The sequence below is a fragment of the Sus scrofa genome, chromosome 9, assembly GCF_054392235.1.
Source record: "Sus scrofa isolate SSC_HxYL_T2T_F1_AM1 chromosome 9, Sscrofa_HxYL_maternal_Yorkshire_Landrace_v2.0, whole genome shotgun sequence".
NCBI classification, from domain to species: Eukaryota; Metazoa; Chordata; class Mammalia; order Artiodactyla; family Suidae; genus Sus; species Sus scrofa.
In genome coordinates this window covers 20,818,385-20,839,623 of record NC_139391.1, presented here as the reverse complement: position 1 = coordinate 20,839,623, position 21,239 = coordinate 20,818,385, and the positions used below count along the sequence as shown (strand labels likewise).

Here is a 21,239-nt window from a genome sequence, read left to right as displayed (position 1 = left end):
TGTATGCTGTATTAAAGCACTTTTGCTCTATAATCACAGCAACAATTTGAAGTTTATGTTACATCTATAGGCCAAGAGGCCCACAACTCCTGGTTTTACAAGCTTTCCTTGAGATAAATAGATGTCATTTCAGAGAGAAAAAAATATATCAGCAGTGACCTGAACATTTTTATAAACATTTGTTTGTTTCAGTTTCAACAAAGGAATCTAGATTAACCTGCAGTGGTGATTATGAGTACCAACCTTAAAATGCAAAAGAAAGCCATATACAAGGCCCCATTAGCAGTCAGAAATGAAGCAGACTGTAGGATCTCAGGGAGCAGTTTGTGTAAATAATAGTCTAATTTTCGTTTCCGGAGAATTGCTGCAATCTGGAAAGAAAAAGGCTCTTTTGTTTAATCCAACCAACTTATCCCACCTAAATTAGTTCTTATGTGGAAGTAATGAAATACTAGCATATATTTAAAAATTAAAGTAAAAACTCTGGTATTTTACTGAATCCTCCACAGAAATTCAATTTCCAGGACAGAAAAGAAGATACTTTAATTTACTGGAGGTATAATGGGGAAAATAAACATCAAGAAATTACAGCATGATAAGTAACCTCTAAATACTGAGGTAATTATTTATAATGCCTAAAAAAGTTTTAAACTGAAAAAAATATATATTTTTTTAATGGGATAAAAGTCCAATTCAAATAGAAATTGAATGCTAAAACAAAACTGTATTAACAGATATTATCAGCCTGGATATCAGAAAACTTTAGTAACTAAAACTAGAGAAATTCATTCATTAAGTTTCATTGAGAAAGGGATATAAGCTAGATTTGGAAGACTAGAATTCTCAAGGAAGAAATGCTTTTCTATCATGATGAAACAACACTATCAAAGAAACAAAAGTTAAGATGACAGAATTAAGGAATGAGGGAGGGAGTGCAAGAAAGGGCAAGGCTGACTTGAGAAAAGGAAGACCGGAGAACTCCGCATTCACTCCCCATCATTCTAGACATAATCCTTTCCCTGTGATCAGTGATCAACAAATCCAATGGTCTCTTTTTGGACCTTTTCTTCCTCTACCCCTTAGAAGCCTCCAACCATCTCCTACTTTATTCTGTTAAATAAACTGTTGCTAAGAATTACGCCATACACAGGAAAAACAATGAATGGGATCTCATCCTTGCCTTCAAGGAACATAAAATCTTAAAAGGAAAACAGAAATACAAACAAACTACAATACGGCAGTGTGGTAAATGCTAGACAAGGGCAGGAGAAACTGCCAGAGAAGCACATGGTAGGTCACTCCCTAGTGACAAAAAAGGAGATGGGACTAGGCAGGTAACAATGTCTGGAAGGTGACAAACAGGTAAACTTCTGACAAAAGAGATGTTTCTATGGTTTCTGTGACTGCACTCTTTTCATTGTCCCATTATATCCCTAAGTGTTATTCCTTTGTTAGCATTTCTTCTTCAGGTCTCTATTCTTCTATATACTTTCTCTCCCACAGCATAATCTATCATGTCAAAGTAGGAATTCCAATTACAACTCCTACATTTCTCCTAAAATTCTTAGTCCATACTTCAAATATCTATTGGACACGCCAACAAAGATGTATCATAAACATAAAAGAAAAAAAATCAGCAGGTCCAAAGTAGAACTTGTTGTATTTCCCCAAAATGCTTTTACTTCTGAGTTTCCAACCTCAAGTAATAGCACCACATCTACCCAGTTACTTAGAAGCAAAATGCTGGTGTCATTTTCAATCACTCCCTGGATCCTCAACCATCTCATCAGTTCTAATAGTTTCGTCAGGTTTTAGAATGCAATGTCTCTTTCATATGAGACTTAATGGGCAGACTATGGTGCTTAATTTTATATTCAAGTAGTTATAGGAAAAATGCCCCTCTGTTCCTGAAAAGGAAGAAACACTGCTGTCCCTATTTGGAGATAACTTGATTGTCTACATGGAAAATCACAAGCAATTTATACACACACACACACACACGCACACACGGAGAGCTCCTAGAAATAAAAAAGCACTTTGGCAAGGGCATAGGATAAAAGATAAGCACACACTTTAGGATATATGCCAAAAGCTACACAGTGCTGATGAAAGAAATCAAAGGACACATAAACAAATGTTCATACACAGGAAGACTCGACATGGTAAACATATCAATTCTCCCCCAATGATATACAGGTTTAATACAATTTCTATTACAATCCCAGAAAAAGTCTTGTAGATACAGACAAGATTAGCCTGAAATTTATATCGAAAAACAAAGGAAATATAAGAGCTGGAACAACTTTGAAAAAGAGAATAAAGTAGAAGGAATCAGTCTACCCAATTTCAACCCTTATTATATAGCTACTGCAATCAAGCTCTGTGATACTGGCAAAGAGACAGACAAATAGATCTATGAAACAGAACAGAGAATCTAGATAAAGACTCGCACAAATACATCCAACTAATTTTTGATAAGGCACAAAGGCAATTCCTTGGAAGAAAAATAGCCTTTTTAACAAATGGTATTGGAGCAAATGGACACAGGCACCAAAAACAAAACAAAACAAACAAACAAAAAAACACCCTCAACCAAAGTCTGACGCTTTATACAAAAATTAATTCAAAATAGATCAGAGATATAAATGTAAAAAATAAAATTACAAAACTTTTAGGGAAAAAAATCTGAGGGATCTAAGGCTAGACAAAAAGCACAATTCATAAAAGGAAAACATTTAAAATTACACTTAAATTACATTTAAATTACACTTCAGTACTAAAACTTTCTCTCTGTGAAAGACCTGTTAAGAAGATAAAAAGACTAGCTATACAATGGGAGAAAATGCCTGTAAACCACACACTCAGGAAAAGATGAGTATCTAGAATACAGAATAAAATCTCAAAGCTCAACAGTTTTTAAAAAAAATTAGAAAATACAAAAGATATGAACAGATTTTTCACCAGAGAATATGAGAATAAAAGATAAGCATATCTGCCATTATGGAAATGCAAAATAAAACCACAATGAACTACCAGTATTAACTGAAAAGGAGTTCCTGTTGTGGCACAGCAGAAACAAATCCAACTATTATTCACGAGGATGCGGGTTCAATCCCTGGCCTCACTCACCCTGCCATGAGCTGTGGTTTAGATCACAGACACGGCTCAGATCCCATGCTGCTGTGGCTGTGGTGTAGGCCAGCAGCTGAAGCTTCGATTCAACCCCTAGCCTGAGAACTTTCATAGGCCACTGGTGTGGCCCTAAAAAGCAAAAAAAAAAAAAAAATATATATATATATATACTGAAAACCAAATGCTGGAAACAGCGCAGAGAAATTGGGTCACTCATGCATTGTTGGGGGAAAAGTGAAAAGGCAAAAGCATTCTGAAAAACAGATTCACACTTTCTTAGAAAACTAAACAAGCAACTATTATATGACCCAGCAACTGCAGTCCTGGATATTTATCTTAGAAAAATGAAAACGTATGTTCATACTAAATTTGTGCACAAATGTTTTTATCTGCTTTGTTTGCAATAATAAATGAACAGAAATAACATATATGTCCTTTAAGAAGTGAATGGATTAAAAAAACTGAGGTGTATCCAGCAATACAAAGGAATAAGCTTGATACATGACGTAACATTGATGAATTTCCAGAGAATTACGCTAAGTGGAAATGGCCAATCCCAAAAGACTACATATTATACAATTCCATTTACATAACATACATGAAATGACACATTTATAGAAATGAAGAATAAATTAATGGTGACCAGGGGTTAAAAGGAGGTGGGTGTGAGGAAAGTGGGTACTGCTATCAAAGGGTGCCATGAAGAATCCTTGTGGTGATAGAAATGTTCACTATCTTGAAAATACCAATGATAATTACTTTGGTTGTGACATTTCACTATCATTTTTAGGATAATACCATTGGGAGAAACTAGCTAAAGAATACAGGGACTCTATTATTTCCTACAACTACATAAGAATCCACAATTACTTCAAATTTAAAAGTCCATTAAAAAAAAAAAAGCAGTCATCCACATGGCCAGTGGGCATATGAAATATGCCAGCATCAACAGTCATCAGAAAATTATACAATGAACTGCCATTCAATATTATCAAAATGACTATACTACCTAAGGCAATATACAGATTCAAGGCAATCCCTATCAAATTAGCAAGGACATTTTTCACAGAACTCGAACAAAATATTTTAAAGTTTGTTGGGAAGCACAAAAGATCCAGAATAGGAATTCCCATCGTAGCTCAGTGAAAACGAAACCAACTAGGAACCATGAGGTTGCAGGTTCAATACCTGGCCTCGCTCAGTGGGCTAAGGATCCAATGTTGCCATGAGCTGTGGTGTAGGTCTCAGATATGGCTCGGATCCCGCATTGCTGTGGCTCTGGCATCGGCCTGCAGCTACAACTCCGATTAGATCCCTAGCCTGGGAACCTCCATATGCTGCAGGTGAAGCCCTAAAAAGACAAAAAACAAAAAACAAAAAAAAAAAAAAAAAAAAAACAAAACCCCAGAATAGCCAAAGACATCCTGAAAAAGAAGACACAGATATAAAGATCAGTGGAACAGGATAGAAAGCCAGAATTAAACCCACACATCTACAGTCAACTCATCTATGACAAAGGAGGCAAGAATATACAATGGAGAAAAGACACCCTGTTCAATAAGCGACACTTGGAAAACTGGACGGCCACATGTAAAAGAATGAAATGAGAACACTCCCTAACACCAGACACAAAAATAAACTCATAATGGATCAAAGGCCTAGATATAAGACCAGATACTATAAAACTCTTAGAGGAAAACACAGGCCAAACACTCTCTGACATAAACGACAGCAACATCTCAGATCCACCTCTTAGAGTAATAACAGTAAAAACAAAAATAAACAAATGGGACTTAATTTTAAAAATCCTATAAAATTGGATTTTAAAAATCCTATAAAATCCCTTAAAATCCTATAAAATTAGATTGTGATGATCACTGTACAACTATAAATGTAATAAATTCATTGAGTAATAAAAAATAAAATAAAAAAAAGAAAATCATGCCAAGTAAAATAAACCAGGCACAGAAAGGCAAATACTGCGAGCACATATATGAGTAATCTAAAAACCCAAAGGAGTTATCATTATAGTTCAGCAGGTTAAGAACCCAACATAGTGTCTGTGAGGATTCAGGTTGGATCCCTGGCCTCACTCAGCGGGTTAAGGATATGGAGTTACCGCAAGCTGCAGCGTAGGTCACAGATAAGTCTCAGATCTGGTATTGCTGTGGCTGTGGCACAGGCCTGCAGCTGCAGCTCTGATTCAACCCCTAGCCTGGGAACTTCCATATTTTGCAGGTGCAGCCATAAAAGGAAAAAAAGAATAAACAAACAAATAAAAATAAAAACCCACAGAACCAGAGTAGAATGATGCTTCCAGCGGCTGAGGAGGTAGGGGAAATAAAGAAATGTTAATCAAAGGCTACAAAAAGGTACAAAGCTGCAGTTACACAGGATGAATAAACACAACAGATCTAGTGTACAGCAAAATAACTATAGTTAATATAGTAGTGAATATTCAAAATATGCTAAGAAGTTATATTTAAGATTTTCTCATCACACACAAAAAAAAAACTGTGTGAGAAAAAGACATGTTAATTAACTTGAATATAGTAATTATATAAGGCATACCTTGTTTTATTGTGTTTTGCTTCATGGCAGTTCCCAGACACTGTGCTTTTTACAAATTGAAAAAACCCTGGCAACTCTGTATGAAGCAGGTTCATACCATTTTTCCAACAACTTTTGCTCACTTCACGTCTCTTGGTGATTCTGGCAGTACTTCAAACTTTTCATTATTATTATATGTGTTGCAGTGATCTGTGATCAGTTATCTTCGATGTCACTGCTGGTAAGTGTTCGGGGGTGCCACAAACTGCACCCACAGAAATACATTTTGTAAGACTATAGCTGCTATAGATGGTGATTCCTGATAGATCTGGGCAAAGTAAATTGAAAATTTTCTGGAAAGGATTCACCATTCTAGATGCCATTAAGAACATGTGTGATTCATGGGACGAAGTCGAAATAAACATTAATAGGACTTTGAAAAGAAGTTGATTGCAAACCTCATAGATGACACTGAGGAGTTCAAGACTTCAGTGAAAGAAGTCTTGTGGTGGAAATAGGCAGATGTGGTGGTAATAGGAAGAGAACCAGATTTAGAAGTAGAACCTGTGCTGAACAACAGAACTTGACAAAACATTATAACCCAATTCCACTTTAATAACAATAAGACAATTTTTAGAAAAAGAGTGTATACACATGTATGACTGAGTCACTTTGCTGTACAGCAGAAATCTGCACAACATTGCAAATCAACTATGCTTTAATAAAAAAGAAAAAAAAATGGGGAAAAAACAAAAAAAAAAAAAGAAGTAGAACCTGCAGATATGACTGAATTGCTGCAGTTTCATGATAAAACAGTAAGGCATGAGGAGTTACTTCTTATAGAAACAAAGTTATTTTAACATTTCTTATAGAAAGAAAGTTACTTTAAAGTTACTTAACTATAACATTAAGGCATCAGGAGTTACTTCTTAAAAAAAGAGAGGATGCTTTTTTATGGATGAGAAAAGAAAAGAGTTTCTTGAGCTTAAATCTATGTCTGGTGAAGATGCTGTAAAGACCGCTGAAACGACAACAAAGGATTTCGACTATGACAGACACTTAGTTGATAAAGCACTGGCAGGATTTGAGAGGATCAACTCACACTATGAAAGAAGTTCTGTAGGTAAAAATGTGTTAAATAACACTGCACGCTACAGAGAAATCATTTGTGAAAGGAAAAGTCAATTGATGCAGCCAACTTCATCATTGTCTTATTTTAAGAAACTGCCACAGTCACCCCAACCTTCAACAATGACCACCCTGATCAGTCAGCAGTCACCAACAGAGAGGAGAGACTCTCCATCAGCAAAAAAATTACAACTTGCTGAAGGCTCTGATGACGGCTGGCAATTTTTAGCAATAAATTATCATTTTTTAAATATTTAAATAATAAGTTATTTAAAATTATTTTTCAGGTATGTACATTGGTTTGTTTGGTTTCTTTTCAGGCATTATGCTATTGCTATTGTATGGTGTAAACATAACTTTCATTTGCACTGGGAAACCAAAATATTTGTTTAACTCTCTTTATTGCAACATTCTCTTTGGTTGCCATGTTCACTTTATTGAATTACTCTGAAACTGAATTTGTAATATCTCTGTGGTATACATGTATATCAAATCATCATGTTAAAAAGTAAAAGGTCAACACTAAATAACAGAGTTCCTTTTTCCCCACCTCTACAATTATATCTTTAAAAAATAAATAAATAAATGGTACTGCAGTTCCCATTGTAGCTCAGTGGTAGTATGGACACCCGACTAGTATCCTTGAGGATGTGGGTTAGATCCCTGGCCTCTCTCAGTGGGTTAAGGATCCCATGTTGCTGTGAGCTTTGGTGCAGCTTGGATCTAGCATTGCTGTGACTGTGGTGTAGGCTGGCAGATATAGTGCCAATTCAACCTAGCCTGGGAACTTCCATATGCCTCAGGTGTGGCCCGAAAGACAGACAGAGAAAGAAGGAAGGAAGGAAGGAAGGAAGGAAGGAAGGAAGGAAGGAAGGAAGGAAGGAAGGAAAGAAAGAAAGAAAGAAAGGAAGGAAGGAAGGAAGGAAGGAAGGAAGGAAGGAAGGAAGGAAGGAAGAAGGAAGGAAGGAAGAAAGAGTACTGAAGGAGTTGGATATCTGTCTATGTAGAAGACAAAAATTAACTTTGACCCCTTCTTCTTCACACTAAACACAAAAGTTAATTTGAGATGGATCACAGACTTAAATTTTCTTAAGTGTAACCAGTAAATATCTAGAAGAAAACATAGATGGATATGTTTATGAGCACCCTGGGCACAAGTCAGTCAAAAGACAGAGACAATATTAGGCACAGCTCATGAAGAGCAAGTATGGAGACCAACATGACTAACACAAAGGCTACAGACTGAAGGAGAACTGTGATGACAGGCTCCCAATTTAGGAATTTCCCTTTAGAAAAATATTACTATTAAATATCTCTCAGGCCTACATACATTTCATCTTATTCTTTTATTCTCCCTTTTCTGTTTCCTCATGTGATTAATGCTGCACATTTGCCATACAAATGGTACACGAGTATTGGGGTTGCAGTCTATAGCCATGGAATAGAACACAGCAGTTAAATGACCCTCAAAGGGGCTGACTCATGATCCTAGCCTTATTAGTACCAAACTTTAATTTAGCAGTCTTTGTTAGCCCCATTAACTCTCCTAAAAGACTATCTCTATGAGTTTATTACTCTGATACTAAAACCACTGAAAAAAAAACATATATATATATATGTGTGTGTGTATGTGTATGTGTATAATATATACATATATTAGGCATGGAGTTCCCTGGTAGCTTAGTGCTTAAAAACTCAGTATTGTGGAGTTTCCTTGTGGCACAGCAGGTTAAGGATTCAGCATTGTCTCTACAGAGGCTCAAGTTGCTACTGTGGCCTGGGTTCTGTCCCTAACCCAAGAACTTCCATGTGACACTGGCACAGCCAAAAAAAAAAAAAAAATTACAGGCAAATATCACTGATGAACACAGATGTAAAAATTCTCAACAAAATATTAGCAAACTAAATTCAACAATATAAAAAAAGATCACACTCCATGATAATTGGGATTTACACTTGAGATGCAAGATTCGTTCAATATCCACAAATTAATCAATGTTAACATCAACAAAAGGAGGATAAAAATCATGTGACCATCTCAATAGATGCAGAAAAAACATTTGGCAAAATTCAACATTCATTCATGATAAAAACAACTCTTATCAAAGTGGTACAGAGAGAACATATCTCAACATGATAAAGGCCATTTATGACAAATCCACAGCTAACGTCATACTCAACGGTGAAAAAATGAAAGCTTTTCCTCTAAAATCAGGGAAAAGGATCACTCTCACCACTTCTATTTAATATAGTATTGGAAGTTCTAGCCACAGCCATCAGACAAGAAAAAAGCTAAGTAAAAGGCATCTAAAATAGAAAGGAAGAAGTAAAATATGACATGATACTATGTACATAAAACCCTAAAGTCTCTACCAAAAAACATTAGAACTAATAAATGAATCCAATAAAGCTGCATGATACAAGATTAATATACAGTACCTATTGCTTTCCTATACACTAATAATAAACTATCAGAAAAAGAAATTTAAAAATCACATTTAAATTGCATCCAAAAAATACTTAGGGATAAACTTAACCGTGGAAGGGAAAGATCTATACACTGAAACCTATAAAACACTGATGAAGAAAATTGAAGACAATATATAAATGGAAAGCAATACCCCATGTTTAAGGATAGGAGGAATTAATATTGCTAAAATGACCATACTATCCAAAATAATCTACAGATTTAATGTGATCCCTAACAAAATATCTGTAACATTTTTCACAGAACTAGGACAAATAATTCTAAAATGTATATGGAAACACAAAAGACCCAAATAGCCAAAGCAATCCTGAAAAAGAACAAGGCTGGAGCGATTATGCTCCCTAAATTCAAACTATACTACAAAGCTATGGTAATCAAAACAGTATGGTACTGGAGTTCCCATCATGGCATGGTGGTTAACAAATCCGACTAGGAAACATGAGGTTGCGGGTTCGATCCCTGGCCTTGCTCAATGGGTTAAGGATCTGGCATTGCCATGAGCTGTGGTGTAGGTTGCAGATGTTGCTCAGATCTGGAGTTGCTATGGCTGTGGCATAGGCCAGGAGCTGTAGCTCCCATTCTACCCATAGCCTGGGGACCTACATATGCCGTGGGTGCAGGCCTAAAACAACAACAACAACAACAACAACAACAATCCTCTACTTCGTGAATAGAAAAAATAAAATAAGCCCCTCACCTCCACCCCTAAAGCAAGATTCAGGCAAAAATCAAACAGGGATTGGTCTATCATATTTACAAATTCCATGATCTCTAAATGTCAAACAATCCAAATATTCTCAGCAGTTTGTATTCCCTAATGACCTTAGTCTGTCCGTCTCTCTCCGCCCAGCCGCCAAGTAAAAAACAGAAACAAATGGCCCTTGAAAACTCTGACTGTTGGTCTCACTTTCTCCAAAAAATCTGCTAAACCACTACCTTTGAAAACTCAATGCATACTATGTACCAGAAGCATTTCACTTATTACACTCCATTTAATCCTCGCCAGGACCTCCAGAGTTAAAATTTACCTTTTCTCCAATAGTACAGACACAAACATTGAGGCTTAGAGTAGTTAGGTAATTTATCTGAAGATACCAGCTAGTAAGTAGTGAGCTAGAATTCTAACATAGGCAATTTGACCCCATGATCTAGGATCCTGCTTCAAAGTCACACTGAAATACAAAATTCTGAACAGCATCTTGTAATCTTTGAAAGTTCTGTAGAACTACCATTTTTTCCATAAAATAAAAAACTGTGTGAGAACACTGAAAATAAAAAAAAACAATTGCATGCATATCACTGAAATGCGTTCAGTGTTTTTCAAGCCTTTCGCAACTAACTAGATTGCCCCTTAAGTTGTTTTCGTATTTCCTAAGAATTTAAACTCTTGCTTAAGTGTGTTTTTGGTTTGGTTTGGTTTTTTGTTTGGTTGCTTTTTTTGTTTTTTTTGTTTTGTTTTGTTTTTTGTTTTTTTGTTTTTTGTTTTTTTGCTTTTTTTGCTTTTTAGGGCCATGCCAGCAGCACATGGAAGTTCCCAGGCTAGGGGCTGAACTGGAGCTACAGTTGCCAGCCACAGCCACAGCCACAGAAAGAGAAGATACCAGTCACATCTGTGACCTACACTGCAGCTCACAGCAATGCCAGATCCTTAACCCACTGAGTGAGGCCAGGGATCAAACCCACATCCTCATAGATTTCCACTGCACCACAGTGGAAAGTGTGGAAAAGTGGTCCTTTTTAAGTGTTTATTCAGAGTATAGAAGTAATGAGCTGACCCTTTATTATATAACAAGTTTGTCAAGATTATCAAATTCAAGGAAAGTAAATAGTAAGTAAACATTTTCACACTCTGAAGAAAGGGGAAGATAACTAAAGGTCAATGAAGAAGACTTTAAATCAGGTTCTTAAATCTTTCCTTCTCAAAAGGACAAAGGTTTTATTCTAAAGTCAGCTAAGGATATAAGCCAGTACCCCAATCTGGAGGTCCTATAGAAAGACATCAGGAAAAGTATAAGAAAAATTTTATAGCCACCTGAGATACATGAACAAGTTTTCCTGCTTAGAAAAAGGACCTAAGAATTTGAATAGCATAGAACTCATGCCCCTAAACAGACAACTATGTGTTCTTAATTTCCCACAAAGTACCAAGGGCACTATGCTTTCATTAATTTTAGTTGTAGTCAAGGGTTTAAAAGCTTAACAACTGTTTCATGTGAAGGTGTATAGTAATGAGTACAACTTATTATGAATGTGTGGCAACAACTAACATTCAAGAAATAACATATAGCTTCCTGAAATATATTTTTGGTACATGCATAAATTGTTAGCATATATTACAACATATGTAGGATTCTTAAAAAAAAAAAAAGCCAAATGAAGTGAATTGATGATAAAGATTGATGTTGTATATAAATTGTGAAAACATAAAGATTCACTGTGAAGAGGAATAGCCCTTCTACATTTCAACATGGTTTAAGCGTTGGAGGGTGAATACTAGGAACAGCAGTAGATATCGAAATGAAAAGGAAGCATGAGAGCAGCTATGCTGAACAAAAGAGTAAACCTGAAAGGAACAAAAGGAATCAGTTTAGTACAACACAAGTGGTAATATGTCAAATGCAAAGCAGATATATGCAAAAATTCTCAACAAAATTTTAGCAAACCAAATCCAGCAACATATAAAAAAGATTACATACCATGACCAAGTGGGATTCACCCCAAGTTCACAAGGATGGTTCAACATATGCAAATCAATCAACTTCATTACCACATTAGCGAAAGAAAAGTCAAAAACCATACAATCATCTCAATAGATGCAGAAAAAGAATTTGACAAAATCCAACATCCACTCATGATAAAAACTCTTACCAAAGTGGGTATAGAGGGAACATATTAAAGCCATTTCCGACAAACCCACAGCCAATATAATACTCAGTGGAGAAAAGCTAAAAGCCTTCCCACTCTCACCACTTTTATTCAACATACTATTGGAAGTCCTAGCCACAGCAATCTGACAAACAAAAGAAATAAAAGGCATCCAAATTGGAAGAGAAGGGGTAAAAATGTCATTCTATGCAGATGACATGATACTATATATAGAAAACCCTAAGAACTCCACAAAAAATTGATCGATGAATTCAGCAAAGTAGCAGGATACAAGATTAATATCCAGAAATCAGTTGTATTTCTGTATACTAACAACGAAACATTAGAAAAGGAATATAAAAATACTATAACTTTTAAAATCACATCCAAGAAAATTAAATACTTAGGAATAAACCTGACCAAGGAGGTGAAAGACTTGTATGCTGACAACTATAAAACATTAATCAAGGAAATTAAAGAGAATTCAGAGAAATGGAAAGATACTTCATACTCCCAGATTGGAAGAATTAATATTGTTAAAATGGCCATCCTACCCAAAGCAATCTACAAATTTAATGCAATCCTATCAAACTACCCATGACATTTTTCACAGAACTAGAACAAATAATCCAAAAATTTATATAGAACCCTAAGAGACCCAGAATTGCCAAAGCAGTCCTAGGGGGCAGAGGGGGAGGGGACAAGCAGGAGGCATAATTCTCCCAGACTTCAGACAATATTACAAAGCCACAGTAATCAAGACAGTGTGGTACTGGTACAAAAACAGACATACAGACCAATGGAACAGAATGGAGAATCCAGAAGTAAACCCAGATACCTATGGTCAATTAATCTTTGACAAAAGAGGCAAGAATATAAAACGGGAAAAAAGATAGTCTCTTCATCAAATGGTGTTGGGAAAACTGGACAGCTTCATGTAAATCAATGAAACTAGAACACACCCTTATACTATACACAAAAATAAACTCAAAATGTCTTAAAGACTTAAACATAAGACACCTAGAAGAGAATATAGGCAAAACATTCTGACATCAACCATAAAAATGTTTTCTTAGGTCAGTCTCCCAAGGCAACAGAAATGAAAACAAAAATAAATCAATGGGACTTAATCAAACTTACAAGCTTTTGCACAGCAAAGGAAATCATAAAAGAAAGAAAGAAAAAAAAGACAATCTACAAAATGGGATAAAACAGTTTCAAATAATGCAGCCAACAAGCACTCAATCTCTAAAATATACAAACGACTTATACAACTCAACAGCAAAAAAAAAAAAAAAAACAGCAACCCAGTTGAAAAACGGGCAGAAGACCTGAACAGACATTTCTCCAGAGAGGATATACAGATGGCCAACAGGCACATGAAAATAATGTTCAACATCACTGATCATTAGAGAAATGAAAATCAAAACTACAATGAGGTACCACCTCACACCAGTCAGAATGGCCACCATCAACACTCAATCAATAACAAATGCTGGATAGGTGTGGAGAAAAGGGTACCCTCCTGCACAGGTGGTGGGAATGTAAATTGGTACAACCACTCTGGAAAACAGTATGGAGGTACCTCAGAAAACTAAACATAGAACTACCGTATGAACCAGCAATCTCACTCCTGGACATATATCTAGACAAAACTTTCCTTGAAAAAGAAAAACACACCCATATGTTCACTGCAGCACTAGCCAAGCTCTTCACAAGAGCCAAGACATGGAAACAACCTAAATGTCCAACAACAGATGAATGAATTAAGATGTGGTATACACAAAAAGGAATACTATTCAGTCATAAAAGAGAACAAAATGCCATTTGCAGCAACATGGATGGAACTAGAGACTCTCATACTAAGTGAAGTAGTCAGAAGGAGAAAGACAAATACCAGGAGTTCCCGTTGTGGCCCAGTGGAAAAGAATCCAAATAGGAACCATGAGGTTGCAGGTTCAATCCCTGACCTCACTCAGAGGGTTATGGATCCAGCATTGCCGTGAGCTGTGGTGTAGGTTGCAGACATGGCTCAGATCCCTCGTTGCTGTGGCTCTGGCGTAGGCCAGTGGCTATAGCTCTGATTCGACCCCCAGCCTGGGAACCTCCATATGCTGAGGGAGCAGCCCAAGAAAGCACAAAAAGACACACACACACAAAAAACAATCCGGCGTTGCCCTGAGCTGTGGTATAGGTTGCAGATGCAGCTCAGATCCCACATTGCTGTGGCTCTGGTGTAGACCAGCAGCAACAGCTCCGACTGGACCCCTAGCCTGGGAACCTCCATATGCCGCAGATGCAGCCCTAAAAAGACAAAAGACGAGAAAAAAAAAAAAAAAGACAAATACCATATGATATCACTTATATCTAGAATCTAATATGTGGCACAAATGAACATATCTGCAGAAAAGATACTCATGGACTTGGAGAACAGACTTATGGTTGCCAAGGGGAAGGGGGTAGGAGGGGGATGGACTGGGAGTTTGGGGTCAGTAGATGCAAACTATAGCATCTGGAGTGGATAAGCAATGAGATCCTGAGGTATAACACAGGAAACTCTATTTAGTCGATTGTGATGGCACATGATAGAGGATAATGTAAGAAAAAGAATGTGTATATATACATATATATGTCTGGGTCACTTTGCTGTACAGCATAAATTGACAGAACATTGTAAATCAACTGTAATAAAAAAATTAAAATCTTTTTTTAAAAAGGACAAAAGAAAAGCAGATATAAAAGATCTATTTTATTGGTTCCAGAAAATATTCTAAGTCCTATTCACTTTCCTGTGAAATGCCTCTAAAACTGCCCTTCCATTCCCTCTGGCACTAACTTAGACCTGCCAAATATTATCTCTTCATTCCTGAATTATTCGTGAGTTAAATCATTCATACCTGTACTCATTGGGACACTTACCAAAGCACTTACGCAAGTACTACGCTAGTTCTGAATACAAACTAGCAGTCCAACTGGAGATAGAGACGTGGATCACAATGAATGCACTGTTTTATTAATAGCAACACTTTATCAGGGCCCAACTATGGGATAGCCCCTATTCCTACACACTATTATCCCATTTAAACCCTCACAAGAGCCCTAGAAGATGGGTATAATTATCTGTTGCAAAGCAAGGAGACTTAGGCTCAAAGAGGTGAGGTAATTTTCCTCATCCTTATCTTCAAGGCTCAAATCAAATGTTATTCTTCCAAGGAGCCCTCCTCCTCACCCTCAATGAACGTCACACCTAACTCAAGTGCCACTGAGGGAATGGGGAAGAAAACAAATGCCTAATTATTCAAGACCTGTTATGTGTTAGAAACTATGATGCATTATTTCTCTTAACTCTCACAGAGAAAGACAAAGTAACTTGCACAAAGTTAAACAGCTAGTAACCGATGGAGCTGGGATTCAAACTCAGAAGTCCCTGAACCCTTTTAAAAGCACACTTCTTCCCATACCAACATGTATCTTGGCCCTTGGGGTTACACATTTAATCAACAACTGTCCAACACTGACAAAGAGCAAAGTGTGGCTATATGCTCTAAGAGACCAAACCACCCATGCAAATGAAACCGGAAAAAAACTGTCATGAAAGAGCGCTTATCTGCATCACCTGCGACGGACTCCAGTTTTTCTATTCTATTTCACTTAAAATAATATACTGGTCAGTTCCCACTAGTTTAAATTCACAAATACAGATACAAAACCAAACAGGATCAAGAATTTGTCCTCGGAGTTCCCGTCGTGGCGCAGTGGTTAACGAATCCGACTAGGAACCATGAGGTTGTGGGTTCGGTCCCTGCCCTTGCTCAGTGGGTTAACGATCCGGCGTTGCCGTGAGCTGTGGTGTAGGTTGCAGACGCGGCTCGGATCCCGCGTTGCTGTGGCTCTGGCGTAGGCCGGTGGCTGCAGCTCCGATTCGACCCCTAGCCTGGGAACCTCCATATGCCGCGGGAGCGGCCCAAGAAATAGCAACAACAAAAGACAAAAAAAAAAAAAAAAAGAATTTGTCCTCGAAAAGTATTTAGTCGAATTGGAAATATAACTATAAACACTGTTATAATAGTAAAACACAAAACTTCTTGACCCCTGTGCCCCCACTCCACCGGCAGGAATTTAAAAACTCATGTTCCTAGGAGTTCCGGTCATGGCTCTACAGTAATGAACCCAACTAGCATCCATGAGGACATGGGTTCGATCCCCAGCCTCGCTCAGTGGGTTAAGGATCCCGCATTGCTGTGGCTGTGGTGTAGACCGGCAGCTACAGCTCTGATTCAACCCCTAGCCTGGGAACCTCCATATGCCACAGGTGCGGCCCCAATGAGACCAAAAAAACCCCCAAAGCTCATTGCTCCCTGAACTTCCCTATCATAGATATACCCAATAAATTATCTACACTGTAGACATAAAAAACATCAGGCACTCAACAAATAGTTGTTGAATGAATGAGTCAGTAAAGGAGGCACAATATAAAAGTGCTATGGATTTTCAGAGGGAGAAATTATATACCATAAACTCTCTCCCCACCTATATCATAATCCTCTAAAGGGAGGTACAATCTCTTTGTATCATTGAATACATGAAGAGCTCAATCATGTTTGTAGAGATTCTATTTCAAAAAAAAAAAAAAAAAAAAGAGCTACAGAGTGGCCACAATTCATGCGGAAAAGCAGATAAACATGGATCTTTGCCAAAAGAAATCAAAGAAGACATTTACAGCTCCAATAACAAGTTTATCATCAGCCTTTACGCTAGATCCTTACTATTCAAAGTGTGCCTCTTAATTCAGAAGCATCAATATTCCCTGGGAATTTGTTAGAAACGCATAATCTGAGGATCCACTCAGACCTACTAAATCAGGTCCCTCATTTTAACACACTCCCCCAGGGGATTCCTAACACACATTAAGTCTGAAAAACATCAGTGTAAATGATACAAATGAAACTGAATTCTGCAAGCTCAGAGAAAGTTATTATCTTCTCCTCTGTTTCTGTAATAAATAACCATACTTCTTCTTTTCTTTTTTTTTTTTTTTTTTTTTTTTTGTCTTTTTGCCTTTTCTAGGGCCGCTTCCTGAGGCATATGGAGGTTCCCAGGCTAGGGGTCTAATCGGAGCTGTAGCCACCAGCCTACGCCACAGCCACAACAATGTGGGATCCAAGCTGCATCTGCGACCTACACCACAGCTCACGGTAACGCCGGATCCTTAACCCACTGAGCAAAGGCAGGGACCGAACCCACAACCTCATGGTTCCTAGTCGGATTCGTTAACCACTGCGCCACGACTGGAACTCCTAAATAACCATACTTCTCAAGGAGTACCACAGATATGGTCATAACACACCCTCAGGAATATTAGAGTATAAATCTAAATTATTACTCAATGAGAAGTAAGAATTGATCATCCATTGACTATTAAATGGAACTTTTAGGAAATTTTATATATATATATATCCGCCTTAGGACACAGACTCTATTGGGCAAGAAAATGAGAAAATGAGAGAATAGGGAACTATACTCAATAATTATAAGGAAAAAGAATCTGTAAAAATACGTAAATATATATCTGAATCACTCTGCTGTACACCTGAAACTAACAAACACTGTAAATCAACTATACCTCATTTTTTAAAAAAGGCTAGTGTAAAAACAAGAAAATAAGAGAATGAACTTAATGAACTTAAGCAGCCAAAGTGATAAATCTTTTAATACCAAGGATGAGATTCTTGGGAAGGTGGGGGAGGAGAGAGAGAGAGACACTGGTGAGAACATTTAAGAACAAACGTCTTTAACAATTCTCTGTGATACACAGACGTACTTCTAAACATTCTCTATTAAAAACTCCAAACGTAGATAACCCTACATGCAAAGCCATGTAATCAAGAACTTGTGGGACATAAAGTCAGATCTCCTTATCACTTTCACTGACTCAAAAACTAGAACCACCCTTGAAAACACCAAGCAAAATCTCAACCAAACCACTTTGTGAACTTGCAGAAATACTTGCAAAACCCTCAAGCCACAATTCCGTCATCCCAATTTGAGACAAGACAGGAGGCCAAAGGAAGCTGATGTCAAATATGCCTTTTAAAAAGGGGGGTGGGGGTGAGGGGGACGCCAAAACAGGGGGAATTAGATGAGGAATGACTGCAGGCCATTTCTCATCGCCTCGCTGACCTACAAACATCTCTCCATCACAAGGCAGGAGGGAGGAAAAATAACGCAGGTCCCTAAACTCACAATTTTAAGTGTCCCAAACTTAATCCTAAAGTTGGGAGCCCGTCCTCTTCTCCCAACAACAGACATTCAGATGACAGCTCGACCTCTAATTCCCCTCCCCCCTCTCCCATCCCTGGTAGGATTTAGGATATCCGGCCCTCGCGACCTCCCTCCATCCCACCCACCCCCTCCAGGGATATCCTGACCCCTCCCGACGAGAACTCGACCAGGGGCTAGTGTCCCCGCCCTTCGGAGCACCGCTGCACCCCCTGGCCCATCCGACACACTGAACTCGCCCTGGGAAAGGGGCTGATGGGTCTCACCAAGTACAGGGGGGCATAGATCCTCAGGGACTCCTCCAGGGCGCCCCGGGTGATCTGCACGAAGGCGACCCGGCAGGAAGGGTGCCAAGTGTGGCCGATCTCGTAGCAGTTATGAGGGATGGACTTGCTGAGAGCCGCCATGACGAGGAGCCGCGCGCAGGGGCCCGGAGCGGGGTGAGCCCAGGCTCAGGCTCGAGAGGGAGGGAGGAAGAAGAGAGAGCCGCGAGCGCCCAACCGCCACGGGCTCGCCGGGCGGGCTCGGGGGAGGTGCGGAATGGAGGGGAAAGGTCACGGGAGCAGGGTTACTCTGGGCCAAAGTCCTCGGATGTTGAGCGCTCGGCTTATAGCAGCTCGAGGGGGCGGGGCACGCACCGGGGAGGCGGGGAGAGGCGGAGCGTGCGCGCTCCCTCAAGCGGCCTGGCCGGGGGCGCGTGCCCGCCCCCTCGGAGCCCGCGCGGCGCTGGGGAGCGGAAGGTCGGAGAACGCAGCTCGGGGACGCGCCTGCCGCCCGCCTCGCCGCTGCTTTCCCCAGTGCCCCGCAGTAGCACCCGCGGGCAGTGGAGGATGCGCAAAGAAGTTGACTTGGGTCACACTGTACTCCAGTCTCTGTCCTCTGAAAACCCAGCCAAGTAGAACTGGGGGCAGTGGAAGAAAGGGATCAAATGTCTTTATTGGGAGCTAGTGGAGGAAGACAGTTGCCAGAGGAGAACCTGGACAACCATCCTTAGAACTGCCAGCTCCCCTGCCCTAGACTGGCAGGTAATAAATAGCTAAGTCCGCCTGCTAGTTGGAACTGCTCTGCTCCCAATTGCTGGGCTTTCTTAGATCTGCGGTGCCTGAGCTGGCTTGAAAAATCTGTTAGGCATGTTCTTGCATATCCTGTATGGGGAAAGGACAGTAGTAGGTCATCCTCTCCAAACCCTGGCCCAGTGGGAAGTCTTATCTACAGCGTCGGCCACCGGTGCTCATCAGGCAAATATGTAACCCAGCAAGGACTCGTGCGCCTGAGGGCAGAAAGCCAAACTCTGAGGGCAGGTGTTTCCAGCAAAGTAAGGGTTTACTGCAGGGCGCCACATAAGGGAAAGGGAGACAAGCCCCAGATCCACTCCCACTTGGTCTTTGAGTTAGGGATTACTTACAAAGGAAAAACAAAGGAGCTAGGATTAATCATCATCTTGTAACATTTCTTAATCCTCATTTTGGATGTCAGGATTTCTCTGGCTTACAATTCTCAGACCAGGTGACCCTTAGCTCTGAAGTCTCTGAACCCATCTTGCCTACAGAAGCAAACTGAGTCTGTACGTTAATGATAACCTATAATAGCAATTTTAGACTTTTAAGGATGTTATTAACAACAGCAGTTTTAGCCATCTAACTGGTTGATTAGTGCTCAGCACAGGACTGAGGTCAGAAGGAATAAGAAAGGACTTTCAAGTTTTAAATCATAAATTCAGTAAGGGAACTTGGTTTTAGGGGGACTCAGCTTCATGTAATACACATAGTAGAGGCAGCAGTGGTCTTAGAACTCATACCTGGCTAGAAATCTTAGCTAACAATTAGCATGACAAGGAACCTGTATTGCCCGTGAGTCTTATAAATGTCGGTTTCCTCACCTATAATAAATTCCCAGCTTCCTTAGAATTCCAAGTTTCTGGAGTTCTAATCAGCAGAAACAAATCTGACTAGCATTAGTGAGGACTCGGGTTTCGTCCCAGGCCTCGCTCAGTAGGTTAAGGATCTGGCGTTGCTGTAGCTATGGTGTAGGCCATTGGCTACAGCTCCAATTCAACCCCTAGCCTGGGAACCTCCATATGCTGCGGGTGCAACCCTAAAAGGACAAAAGACCAAAAAAAAAAGACAGAAAGAAAGAAAAAGTCACCCAGGTTTTTAATGTTAAGGGAATAAGGAAATCTATACAAGAGAAGATTAAAAAAAAAAAAAGAATGAAAGCAATTCTTTTCTACTTAATTATGATAAAAGACAAATAATTGTAGAGGAAGCAAAGCAGATCTTGGCAAGTGACTCTGGTCATAACACTGGTCAGGACTAAAGTATCACTTGACAGTGATGCTGTAGAGGATCCGTATACACCCTTTATGAAGTTACCACCTCTGAATGATTGCTACCTTGCTTTGTGTGATGACAGTTTCTAGGTAATGAAACCTTAAATGAAACACAATTTTTTTTTTTTTTTTTTTTTGTCTTTTTGCCTTTTTGCCTTTTCTAGGGCCGCTCCTGCAGCACATGAAGATTTCTAGGCTAGGGGTCTAATCAGAGCTGTAGCTGCCAGCCTACGCCAGAGCCACAGCAACGCAGGATCCGAGCCGTGTCTGAGACCTACACCACACTTCATGGCAACGCCGGATCCTTAACCCACTGAGCAAGGCCAGGTATCGAACCCGCAACCTCAGAGTTCCTAGTCAGGTTCGTTAACCACTGAGCCACGACAAGAACTCCCCAACACAGTTTTTGAGATCAGACTTCCTACCCTCACAAAAAGACCACTGTTGCAATAAAAATTGTTGCATATT

General features: G+C 39.1%; 1 protein-coding gene across 14 annotated transcripts in view; it reads right to left on the bottom strand.

Annotated features, from left to right (window-relative positions):
• Positions 1-21,239, bottom strand: part of TMEM135 (transmembrane protein 135) — a 280,594-nt gene that overhangs the window by 211,385 nt on the left and 47,970 nt on the right. For 4 of the 14 annotated variants that reach the window (XM_084975596.1, XM_084975598.1, XM_021062616.2 and 1 more), the window contains one exon: positions 244-371. The exons of 2 other annotated variants lie outside the window; for them this stretch is intronic. In XM_084975596.1, the coding sequence (XP_084831722.1) occupies positions 244-371 (128 nt within the window). Of the gene's footprint in view, positions 1-243; positions 372-18,708; positions 19,068-21,239 lie in introns of those variants that run through there. 8 more of the 14 variants (XM_084975600.1, XM_021062618.2, XM_084975601.1 and 5 more) reach the window with 4 other exon arrangements.